General features: G+C 41.0%; 1 protein-coding gene across 2 annotated transcripts in view; it reads right to left on the bottom strand.

Annotated features, from left to right (window-relative positions):
• Positions 1-1,078: 1,078 nt before the first annotated feature.
• The window catches only part of LOC124275140, a 51,893-nt gene continuing 39,851 nt past the window's right edge, over positions 1,079-13,120 (bottom strand). For both annotated transcript variants that reach the window (XM_046710630.1, XM_046710631.1), the window contains exon 2: positions 1,079-2,840. In XM_046710630.1, coding sequence (XP_046566586.1) covers positions 2,049-2,840 — 792 coding nt within the window. In that variant the 3' untranslated portion in view covers positions 1,079-2,048. The remainder of the gene's footprint in view (positions 2,841-13,120) is intronic.

Here is a 13,120-nt window from a genome sequence, read left to right on the forward strand (position 1 = left end):
AGACCTTTGGTTAGTTCGGTATATATGAGATATAATCATAATGCAAAAAACTGTCAACAATGGTGAAACCTCACATTGTTTAATGACCTGGAAAAAAATAACCATCATCTTTGTTTTTTAATGATCAAAACTGTCATTTTATGACAAGACAAATGATGGTACAAATCCCGAAAATACTGAGTTTTTGGATTGGATTACGGTATACCAAAGGCAAAATACTGCGGTTCTACTATTACCGCAGCATACCGTTTCACCCATACTGTCAAACTCATCCTTGTACACATAACAGTGACATATTAAGTGTACAAGTCTACCTTCTCCAATTACCAGGTGGTTACGGATAGACAATGGAGTCAAGTAGTGTTCAGATCAACTCTGATGTCTCTGGCTGGATCTTCTTGCGTCTGCTACACGATGTCGGCCATTTGTAATGATAGTGTGTCCTGTATCAGTAACACTGAGAATTGTGGGAGGTCACGGACTGGAACATGGACTATTCCACTCCTGACTCATGAGGTATACAAACATCAGTAGTTAATAGCCACACTCGTAAACAGAATTACATATACAACACAGCTGCCTAATATATCCGCTTAGGCCATGGTATATCATTAATTTGGAACAATATGACAGATTTACATCAAATTCATTACTTGAAACATTTGGATTGAATGCAACTTTGCATTGAAAACTCATGGTGGTTGAATATATAATGGATTGAACGGGTCTTCTGTTGTATAACCTTAGGTTAGCTTTGTGTAGCTTTGTGTAGACTGCATCCTCCACCAGAATTATACCTAATCACTTTCACTCCCAAGAAAGTTTCCATATCTCTGCCCAGTAAGGGACCATTCATAATTAATGGCTAAGGGGGGTGATGATGATTTTAAGGGTGGGTGGGGCGGAGGGTGTTGTCACCCATTTTGTTCTGGGGAGCTAGGGTCAGCAATTTTGTACACACGTACGAGGGGTGTCGGCAATTTTGTACATAAAATTGTTTAAAATTATGCTTGGAAATTATGGGAAGGGGAGGGGGGTGTCATTGATTTTGTACATGACATGCAGGAGGGGTCACTTACTTTGTACATACATTTTAGGGGGGTCATTCACATTGTACATGCTTCTCCATAAAAATCATCATCACACACACACACACACACACCCCAAGCCATAAATTATGAACGGTCCCTAATATTCAAACATCTCACTAGCACAGGCTGTGATCTCATATCATCACATCCTCTCACATTGTCAGGAAGAATCCCACCAGCTAATCCTGTTGAACTCTGTCACAACTGATTCCAGTACACAGACACATCGGCCAAAAACAGCCACACACTCAGGCATTTCAAGGCAATATACACAATACAGTGGTTATGGTCCAATAACTGAAGAAATGAACTCTTGTTTATCACAGGCATAGGTTGGACAAGTGGTCAGATATATTTGAAGCCATTGCCCAGTTGCAAGGGACATCAGTCTCCAATCAAAATTAATTTTTCCATTGGAAAATCATTTTTTGCTTACTGCATTGACTAGCTAGGCAGTAAGAGAAGATGGAGCAGTTATCAGAGGCTACCATCTAATGGAACACATTTGTTCAAGGTAACGTGCTACGCGCTTGTACATGTGGTTCTGTACTGAGGATGGTATAGAGTGTCCATCAGAGTTGTCCTCCTCATCAAGACAGGTCGTACTTCTCGAAGTGTTTCTTTAAGGCTTCAGCATACTCCTGATTGGTTCCTTGAGGGAGAGAGACAGAACGCTTCTTGCGGAGTTTGCTCCCTTTTCTCTTTAACATCGTCTTTATGCTCTTGAATGGATTTGATTCACTCGGGGAGCTCGTGTGATGCTGTTGATGATGTTGCTGTTGATGTGGTTTGTGATTCTGCTGCTTGTGACCAGGGGATTTAGACATTTTGTCCAATGCATACATATCGACACTTGACATGGAATGTGGCCTTTCCTTCACCTCCGAATGGTTGCCGTTGGCGATGCGAGACAGATCCTGAGGCAGCGAATATGACTTGGGAATATCTGCTGGCTCATCACAGCCGTTTTGTAAAAATGTCGTCATCGTCAATCTTATCATAAACTTCATCCTCATAATCATGAGTCAAGTCAAATTCTTGTGGAAACTCCAACAATGGATATTCGTTGGTTCTTGGCGACATTTCAATCATACTGCGAGGTCGTTCTTTTCCTGGAACACTCATCCTCCGCTCCACCTTTGCGTCCTTGTTCTCGTCGGCAAGGTTCTCCTGGCTACAGGACCTGACGGTGGTCTCCTCTAGAGTCTCCAGTGGCTCAGGATGATGCAGTTCAAAACTGCTACGATGTCGACGTAGTCTGTCACGCATACCACTGAATCGAAGCTTGTGCAATTTGTCCTTATCTCGAGGAGTTTTGACAGGGTTTTGTCCCTCTCCATCAGACTTTACGTAATGTTTTTCAGGGGTGATACCATTGGTGCCTTGGGGCATGTGAAGTTCTTTCAAGGCTGCAACCAATTTGTTATTTTTATCCCTTAAATCATCGATTTCTGCCTTTTGTGATTTAATTTTTTTGTCTTTCTCAAGCAACACATTTACCACATTTTTCTGATCTTTTCTTATCTGTCCTTCAAGAAATAACAGATGGGACACAATCTTCTCCACCTGGCGCTCCTGTTTCAGTGCCAGTCGACGAAGTTCCTGGTCTTTGTGCCGAAGCTGTGCCTGCAATGATGTGGTGAGAAAATTAGCTTTCGCTTGGTGCTGATGAAAGCAGGCCTGAGTCCGATGCATGGCGTCACGGCTCGTGGTAACCTCTTTCTGCAGAGCTTCTATTTCAAGCTGCATCTGTAATGACAAGAACCATCATTAGATATGAAATCATATAATAAAATGCACTACACTAATATAGCGTCATGATTTATTATTGATTTTAACAGCACTTCAGTTGTACGACAGAGTCAGCAGGACAACTTCAGATAACATGGATTATAGATGCTTTGCCTTCTACTGTGTTACTTAGGCTGCGCAGAGTTGCATCCCTTGAGTACACCAGAAACTTCTGCACCTGGATTTGAAGCATGGTTCATGTCCATTCAAGATCTGTTAGCACTATACCATGCTTGTGTTTGATGAAGGACCTGAATCACTTTGTGTTTTCTTCCACCCACATTAAGCTGGCACCCGATATAACTGGAACACTTATGGAACAGAGGCTGCAAGCCTAACTCACCCAAAAGCCAGTGACTCTGTTTAAGACTAATAACTCTTCAAGTCTGTATGAATACACATCTCAGTTTAACTTCCCAATTACAAGCACTGTCCTGCAGTGTCCCTTCATCCACTTTGTGTGATTTCCAGGTTAAAATCAGTCCAAGCAAACTTTGCTGGACAGAGGTGACTTTATACATCAGACTAACAGGTTCTGTGCCTTGGTTGATATCATTGTACCCCTGTGGTCATTGCTAAAAATATACACGCTGTCAAAGCTGTTGTATGTCAGTTACATTTCCATTGGTCCCAAGAATTAACACTCATACAAAGCCAGAAATCTACTATGCATTATAGGTCGTATCACCCTACTGGTCTCAGATCATCTCAATGACAAGATTGACCAGAATGGCCCTCTAAATCGTCTGACCTTTATGCTTGCCACAATCTGTTTTATGCCCAAATAAGTGACAGTCATGGACTAATTCATGCTTGAAAAGACATGAAACCCTTGGAGGATCAAAATCTGACATGGTCATTCACTAGTGACAGATTAGCATAGTGATAAAATTAGGGTACATTATGTGGGCAAACCAAGCTGCGGTCAGTCACTTGAGGGCATTTGTAAGGTTATATATGTATATAAAGTTGTAAGGTGAAGTATACAGACCTTTAGAAATACTCAGTGGAAATGTTGACTCATGCCTGAGGCATGTCAGAACTGGAGCAATAAAAAGCAGTTTCAGCAAGTTGAGTGACATAATGGACCTTCCAAGTGTGAACCAGAAACTGGCCGTGTTTGTGTGTCAGCTGCACTTACTCTGACCTCCCATACCCTTTGCGTGCTGGGGACCTGTTCTGACCTCCCATACCCTGTTGGTGCTGGGGACCTGTTCTAACCTCCAATACCCTTTGGGTGCTGGGGACCTGTTCTGACCTCCAATACCCTTTGGGTGCTGGGGACCTGTTCTGACCTGCAATACCCTTTGGGAGCTGGGGACCTGTTCTGACCTCCAATACCCTTTGGGTGCTGGGGACCTGTTCTGACCTCCAATACCCTTTGGGTGCTGGGGACCTGTTCTGACCTCCCATACCCTTTGGGTGCTGGGGACCTGTTCTGACCTCCAATACCCTTTGGGTGCTGGGGACCTGTTCTGACCTCCAATACCCTTTGGGTGCTGGGGACCTGTTCTGACCTCCCATACCCTTTGGGTGCTGGGGACCTGTTCTAACCTCCAATACCCTTTGGGTGCTGGGACCTGTTCTGACCTCCAATACCCTCTGGGTGCTGGGAACCTGTTCTGACCTCCCATACCCTTTGGGTGCTGGGGACCTGTTCTAACCTCCAATACCCTTTGGGTGCTGGGGACCTGTTCTGACCTCCAATACCCTTTGGGTGCTGGGGACCTGTTCTGACCTTCCATACCCTTTGGGTGCTGGGAACCTGTTCTGACCTCCCATACCCTTTGGGTGCTGGGGACCTGTTCTAACCTCCAATACCCTTTGGGTGCTGGGGACCTGTTCTGACCTCCAATACCCTTTGGGTGCTGGGGACCTGTTCTGACCTCCTATACCCTTTGGGTGCTGGGGACCTGTTCTGACCTCCCATACCCTTTGGGTGCTGGGGACCTGTTCTAACCTACAATACCCTTTGGGTGCTAGGAATCTCAAGTGAATAACCGTATGGTGACCTTGCAGTATCGTCCCCTACTTTCTACCCACTAATCCTGCCCACCCCTGAGAACACAGTCTCCTAGTAGATAAGACACCACGTGAAACTGCACACATGTCTACGTTCAATATCTCTCTCACTCACTACCTACCACCACTCTTCACTAATCCACGCCAGGCGTTACTGTAATGTTATAGCCCTAAATGAAGCAATTCCAGATTTTCCACAGATTTTCCTATCTCACTGATGCTCCTCTTGAATGTATATGCTTTTGATTCACTCTATCAATATACTATCATTTCAGAGAATCTACTCTCTATTGTGAGTCAGTGAGAGGGCTTAGTTTTACGCCGCTTTTAGCAATATCCCAGCAATATCATGGCGTAGGACACCAGAAATGGGCTTCACACATTAATTGTACCCATGTGGGGAATCGAACCCGGGTCTTCGGCATGACGAGTGAACGCTTTAACCACTAGGCTACCCCACCACCCTCTCTCTAGTGTGAGTCCACTACCCTTCTGTTCAGCCAGTCAGTCTTTATAATATCCAAAATACAGAGAATGGTATAAAAAGGCAAGAATGGGGTAGAACACTCCTGTTTGTGAACATGTTACATTCAACTATTCTGTTGACCTGTGTTGTGAGTCTTCTTAATGCAAAACAATTTGCACCAAACTGTTGCAGGTTGGTATGAAGAAAATTTTGTTGATTTGGTCATGAATGCATTGAAAATAAACACCTCACAGCTCGCGTGTTGTCACATTAAAACAGATTTGTGAGTCAATGAGTAATGTCAATATTTAATAGGAAAATTGATATTGATATTTGCATCAGCTTGACATCAGGTGCATTTGGTCAATACAGCTGCAAAGAAAATCATACCCTCCACAGGATGACGACATACCTAGTTCTCTGTTTAACCTAATCGCTTGAGCAAACCTCCCATATGTCCTATATCAATATATGATTGTCTTCATAGGACATCCAAACACTACATCAAGAACGGAGCTGTCAACATGAAGATGTGCTTTTGTATCAGTGTAAGTGTATATTAAGATGTATTTTTCCTGCCCCATAGAATAGCTGTATGGGACTGTCTAAGGTGAGGTGAGGTGAAAATGGGTTTAACGTCGTGCTTGAGAATATTTCGCTCATATGACGACGTGCATGAGTGTGTATGTGTATGTGCGGCTGCTTGTACTAGCCCAGACTGAAGCTGGTTTTATAGTGCTAGTCCACTTAGATACTATGCCGCAGTGAAGCAGAAATACCCAACTCAGACACATTATACTGACTCCGAGCCAACCAGTCCTTGGTGTACCCATTAATGCCGAGCGCCAGGCAGGGACCAACAAGTACCATATTTTAACGTCTTTTGGTATGACGCGGTCGGGGATCGAACCCGCGACCTTCCGCTCTCCCGGCGGACGCTCTAACCACTACACCACGGAGGCGGTCGGGACTGTCTAAAATATCCATATATCCATAGATAATGCAAGGCAGATACCAAGACAATTTTTAACAAGGGCTGTGATTTGCAGAAATTAGTTGTAATCTGATGACTGTATATCATACGTTCACATTGGAAACTAATATTTATTTACTTTCATCATCTCAACTAACAACCCTTTACAGACTCTTGTTTGGAGTAGATCTCCAACAGTGAGTGAGTATGGTTTTATGCCGCTTTTGCAATATTCCAGCAAAATCACCGTGTCTAACACCAGGTATGGGCTTCACACATTGTCCCCATGTTTGGTAACCGAACTCGGGCCTTCGGCGTGACATCGAACGCTTTAACCACAAGGCTACCCCACCGCACCAGATCTCCAACAACAAATTATGGCATCGACACAGATTGGGTGAACAGTCGCAACGCATGTATTGTACCAAGATGGTTGCTGACAATATCAATCACTGGATCGTCCAGTTCAGTGTGGATTATTTACAGTGCTCTCATACAGCTGGTTTTTCGTTGCCCACAGTATAAGCCCTAACAATGACCATAGTGTCATGAACAATCAATATGTGGCTTCCATTTACTAAATGACCATCATCTCTGGAAAGCTGTACGGAAAGAGATGCCATATAGCTGGAATATTGCTGAGTGCAGCGTAAAACTAAACTCACTCACTCACTGTTCTGAAATATGTACAGGAGATAATGTCTGCAAACCTAAAGGAGAAACCTTGACACTAGACAACTTGTCATCCATCTCACTAATGCAATATGACGTCTGAAAACTGTTTAATTCAACCTCAGTATTATAACTAAACCAACCACATTTGTACAAATGTGCAAGTGTCAAATTGACCTTGTATTTATGGATGCAACTTTCAAAGAAATTCCGATTATCAAAAAAGAATTAGTATTAAAGACTCAACATACCATCACAAACAAATGTCATAGTGAGCTATAGTAACCTATCTATCTTCCTACACATTAACACAGATATTTATTACCAGTTATGACTGACAAAGAAGGTTCCTAGCCATTAAGTACACACTAAAAGCAATCATAACTATTCATCAACTATACATTAACATGAAATTATATTCAATGATTACTGAGGTCGTCATTATATGTCAAGTCAGGATACTTAGATTCCACCAACATTAAGTCAACACAGGCCTGGGCGATATAAAGCCATAAAACCATGTCTGGGACATTTATTACACAGGCAGGGGTTGATATCAAGATAGGAGACTTTATTACCTAGGCCTCCAGTCTAAGTTTATTGGGGCGTGCCGTCTTACACTGTCAATCAAGGTGAGCATGCACAGCAGACACAAGGTTCATGCTGCATTTAATATGCATGAAAACAGGACAGGTGCTGGCTGTATGTCAGATGACTGTATCCAAACACTTTCTTTACATTTAATCTGGGTTTTTTAATGGAATGCTTTGAAGATTTTCACTCAACTTTGCTAGTCAGGCTTGTAAGGGATTGCAGGGTTTTGTTCACACCTCCTAGTCAACATCAGGAATTACACTGAAAGTCATTTTCTTTTCAGATGAAATAGTAATGAAGTTGAAACTGAATTTTTGGGGGGAGACATACCCCCCACAGGTGCCCATACAGACTTGGAAATACTTTCTTCAGAAAATGAAGCAATCTTTTTTTCAGTTCTTAAAACAAGTTTTAGCTCCACTCACCCATGACAAAATTTGAAAATGCTCAAAGAGAGTGAATTCAGGAATGAAAAGCAGACAAATAATAACACTACTGTATGAGGCTGATCATTATATAACAGAAGATGTTTACAAAGGATGGTATTCCCAGTGTAAGATCAGTCTGGCCCACACAAACCAGTAGCCAGCAGCATCAATCTCTGTCATTAGGATGCTATGAGCCTGCTGACCACACAGTTTAACCACCCAATTAGGGATGTCACGATACACGAGTTTCATGAATCGATACGTATCACGATACCCATGTCACGATTCGATACATATCACAATACCTATTTTCGCGGCATTATTGTGTAAATTTAGTTACATTTTGAACATTAATAGTTCATATATGATAATTGTCCATGAAAAGATCAACATTTTTTATTTTCAGATATTAAAAAGTTCTGATTTCCCATCTGTGTGCATGAAAAATAATCATTTATAACTCTCATAACATCAAAAAACATGACACAATTGCAAAATGTAAACGATACAGATACATATTTAAACCGGGATGTATTGATAATTGTATCGTCTTAGAAAAAGTATCGATGCATCAATATATCGTGGCATCCCTGCACCCAATCCCACATGGAGTCTATAAACTAAAACTGCCCTGTGGAGGGAAACTACAACCAGTTCTAGTGATAAGCATGGATAGAAGACAAGATGACAGACTCAAGCCTTCACCATCTCATGGACACAGGGAGGAAACTAACTTGAAGGAAGTCAAAATTGTGATGATTCGCCCTTAATCACTGTCTAAGCATTTCATGTTTTCCTTGTTTAGGATGTGTTGTCAGGTCCAGGCCCAGCTTGTGGGGTTTTGAATACACTCCAAGCTGTCCAGACAACCGGCACTGTGATGCTGTTCAACGTGTTGAGTTGAGTTTTACATCGAATCGGCATTATTTCAGCCATACAGCGACGAGACCAAGTCTGCATAACATGGACATTCTGTTCAACGTGCCCCTTGAGTGAGTGAGTTGAGTTTTATGCCGCACTCAGCAATATTCCAGCTATATGGCGGCAGTCTGTAAATAATCAAGTCTGGACCAGACAATCCAGTAATCAACACCATGAGCATCAATCTGCGCAAATGGGAACCGATGACATGTGTCAACTAGTGTTGGGAACTGGTTGAAATCCCATAACTGATGATTGGTTCATTACCACCAATCAATCATCGAAAATAATTGGCTAGCGTCATTTATGAAATTTGGTAATGCACAAACAAATAGGGAAAAAACATGTAGTTATTTTGGGGTTTCTGGCAAAATTTCACATCTTTAAAGGATGACTAGTATGTTAGGAACATAAATTTCTTGGTGTCTTTAAGATAAATTCAATCATGACTTGGAATGAGCTTGTAGTGCTTATGAAATTTAACAGACAAAACCAACCTTGTGAAAAATATTGTTGATGAAAACAAGTGTTCCAGAATTGTTTGTGTTCGATTATGAGAAAACATGATCGATTGCTTGGTCATTTAGTCACTGCGACCAATCTTCGATTATTTCAATTAATCGGATCACCACTAGTGTCAACCAAACCACCAAGCCTGACCACCTGCTCCGTTAGTTGCCTCTTACGACAAGCATGGGATGCTGAAGGTACATTCTAACCCGGACCATCACGGGTGGTGCCCCTTGAGGGTTTCACTGCTGAATACAACCTTATATGTTTATGAACTGATGGATAGAGCTGTATCTTCAGCCCCTGTTGCAGTATATTTTAGCTGAAATGCTTGTAACAAAAGCCAGTTCTAACAAACTCAAGTTAGTGGTCCCATTGAGTTCATTATTACCATAGTTCACAGTAGAAAGGCAATGTCTATCATCAAATTTCAATCTGATGAAATAGCTTAAAAGAGAGTAAAATTGTCCACTGGACATGCTGGGTGTCATGAACAAAATGTGTTGTCAAAATAGAAATTGTTTGGGTCTTTCTTTCAGAGAAAAACATCTTTGCACAAAGCAGTACACTGTATGTCTAACAGGCTTTATCAAACAATTCGAACAAGCTCAATTAGAAAAACTTACACTGCTCATTGGCTACACTGTTTGAATTGATCAGTTTCATGTACAATCAAAATCAATGATGATAACTGTAAACATCTAAAACAGAAATATCAAAACTCAACAATTTACCATACCCTAACTGAACAAATGTCAACTTTAATAACAAACATAACCTAAGATTTTAAGTTTGATTCCACTGTCATTGAATAAATGGAACAATACCACTTTATGCATCAATCAGATAGAAAAGAAAACGATTATTCCTTAAAGATGGCAGCAATTATTCATACATATTTCTTGAAAATATCATTGGATGCTATTCTTCTCCATTATAACCTATTATCCCACACAGTGAATACACATAAATACAGTACATCCCACACAGTGAATATGATCCACATGTCACAATTATCAATGCAACAGACCTTCCATAACAATAACATCTGTTTTAAAGCAACACATAAATACACTTGTCAGACAGCTATGATTTAGTTATATTGATTACCAATGTACATCATTATCAACCACGCAGTCCATATTCAAGTCTGCAAATGTGCAGAAAAAGGCAATTATAGATATTAAAAAACATGTAATTTTTTACAGACAAATATTTTCGGAGTGTCTAACACTGATAGTAGGAGCTGTTCTGATACTCACCAGAAACTGGCGATAATAACTCAACCCCAGTGCGTCATACCTCTACATGCCACTCGGAAACTCTGCCATGCTGCTTATATAGAGTACAACCTGACATAGGTGGCAGCCTTTGTCCCTAAATCCCTTGTCAGTGAAGTCAGGGTCCCTGCTGTTACAGCTGGGCTTCCATAGTGGTCCCTTCTATTTAGCCCCTACAGCCATCTTACCTCATCATGCTTATGTCACACGTGGCCAGTAACCTTTCCGCCTTAGCAGTGTTAAAACACATGCAGGTTGCTCTCAGGTACACGGAAATTAATCTAGGGCGCCCGCAAATTCTTTATCTGATTGGGCGGGTATTTCTTCAAGGGTGGAGCCTGCCTTGTGACAAGTCACTGTTATTTATAACACGATTCAATAGGTCTTTTAAGTGGCGTTGTTACTATCCTGGGAACTGTGACATATTTGATGACAGTTTTTAGTAAGTGTAACAAAATTGGTTGAAAGGATGTGGGCTATATTTGTTATACACCAGGAAATGGCAAGCTTGAGCAATATGAGCTATGTCAGTTTGGTCCTGATGCAACAATACAACAATGCAGGGTGGGTGGCTTTAATGAAATGACACTACAAAACCCAACCAGTACAGGACACAAAACTGATACTACTCATCAATTACACAACCAGGAAAAAGAAACAACTACATCCTCCTGAGATATTTCAAGCCTCCTTCTCCACACAGCTGTTCCGCTACATGCTTCAGATTGCCAGGCACCAAGGACATCAACACTTGACAAAAAACAAATGACAACAATAGTGGTCTAAGACCTCAACAGCATATTTCTGGCTCATCAGTTTCCAAGGTAATGGGACACCTGACCCCTAAGTATTCAAATCAATCAAAAGCTCCATCTGCGACACCCAACTGATTTTTTGTGAGTCATGGGTGTTAGGGGATCCTTGGGTCACTGAGATTAGTTGCTGTAATATTTGAATCCAGGCGTTATGACATATATCTACCACTAGACATTCATGAGTTATTTCAAACACTGCTTATACAATGTACACAAACATACAGAGTTTTAATAGCACCAAATGGCTAAAACACATACAAAATATTTACCAGTTGGTCCAGTGATTTGTTTATAGCACTTCATCCTCCTCAGTGTGGAAAGCTGCTTATGACATCAAATACATCACTGGATTGTCTGATCAAGACACAATTATACTATTCACACTTTGCTAAGGATCAAATCATGGATTCAACAGAAAACTATGATGTGGGGTCAAATTTGGTTTAAATATTTAAGCATATTGTAAGCATGCATCCTAGGTTTCAGTATGTCACTGCATCTTGTGGAACCCATACCTGCTATTGACAGGTGTTGTGTACTTGTCAATGACTCATTCCATGATTTGCAAAATGGTTGCCATGGAACCATTTCTATGGTTACTCATGTATCAAGACCATAAGGTTAGATTAAAGTGACTGTTTGCCTAAAGAGGGGTTACCATATTATTATTTACCCAATTTCAAATGGATACAATTTCAAATTATAAATCTACATTTAAGTAAAGTTGTGGATTTTTGTGATCCTTAGCAAAGTGTGAGTAGTATATTTTCAGGTTGCTGTCCTCCAGGAAAAATATTGCTGTTTATGCTAACCGACAGCTTTATGACTGTGTCCTGTAATTAATCAAACAAGGACCAGACAATCAAGTGATTGATACTGAGAGCAACAATGCCACTGATAAGTTAATGAAGACATGCAGCTCAAAGAAGTAACCGAGTGTGCAGCCAGTCTGTTTAGTCACCTCTTATGACCAGCTTATGTTGCTGGGGGCCTCTTATAACCTGAAAACTGCAAATTCCATGGGGTTCTGTACACAGGTAACTCATGTGTAGCTATATGACCCAAAGGTTCAAAGACAATATTCAATGAGTTGTGTTTTACACTGCTTGTACCAATATTCCAGCAATATCATGACAGGGGACACCAGAAATGGGCTTCACACATTCTACCCATGTGACGAGTGAAAGCTTTAACCACTAGGCTACCCCACCACCCCTCAAAGATAATAAGGTCAAATACAAATTCATTATGTGTGTGAAGGAAGGACTGCTTTAAAAACTGATTACAAAATCTATCTCCTTACCACTAGATTACAAAAAATGGAGGGACTCAAAACACATCCTGTTACAATCAGTGAAACGAAAAACTGAATTATACATATCAATTATTTTGCATATTTTGTCAGAAGCAGATATCAAGAAATAACAATCTTTCTTCAAATAAAATCATATCATCCCATGTTTCTTATCAAACTACAAATAATGTGTCATATGTAGTACAGCGAGTATTTAGGAAAATACTGGTATCAGCTGAATCAGTGTATTATTAATCCATTCC

The sequence above is a fragment of the Haliotis rubra genome, unplaced genomic scaffold, assembly GCF_003918875.1.
Source record: "Haliotis rubra isolate DU_JTF1 unplaced genomic scaffold, ASM391887v1 Scf199, whole genome shotgun sequence".
NCBI lineage: Eukaryota > Metazoa > Mollusca > Gastropoda > Lepetellida > Haliotidae > Haliotis > Haliotis rubra.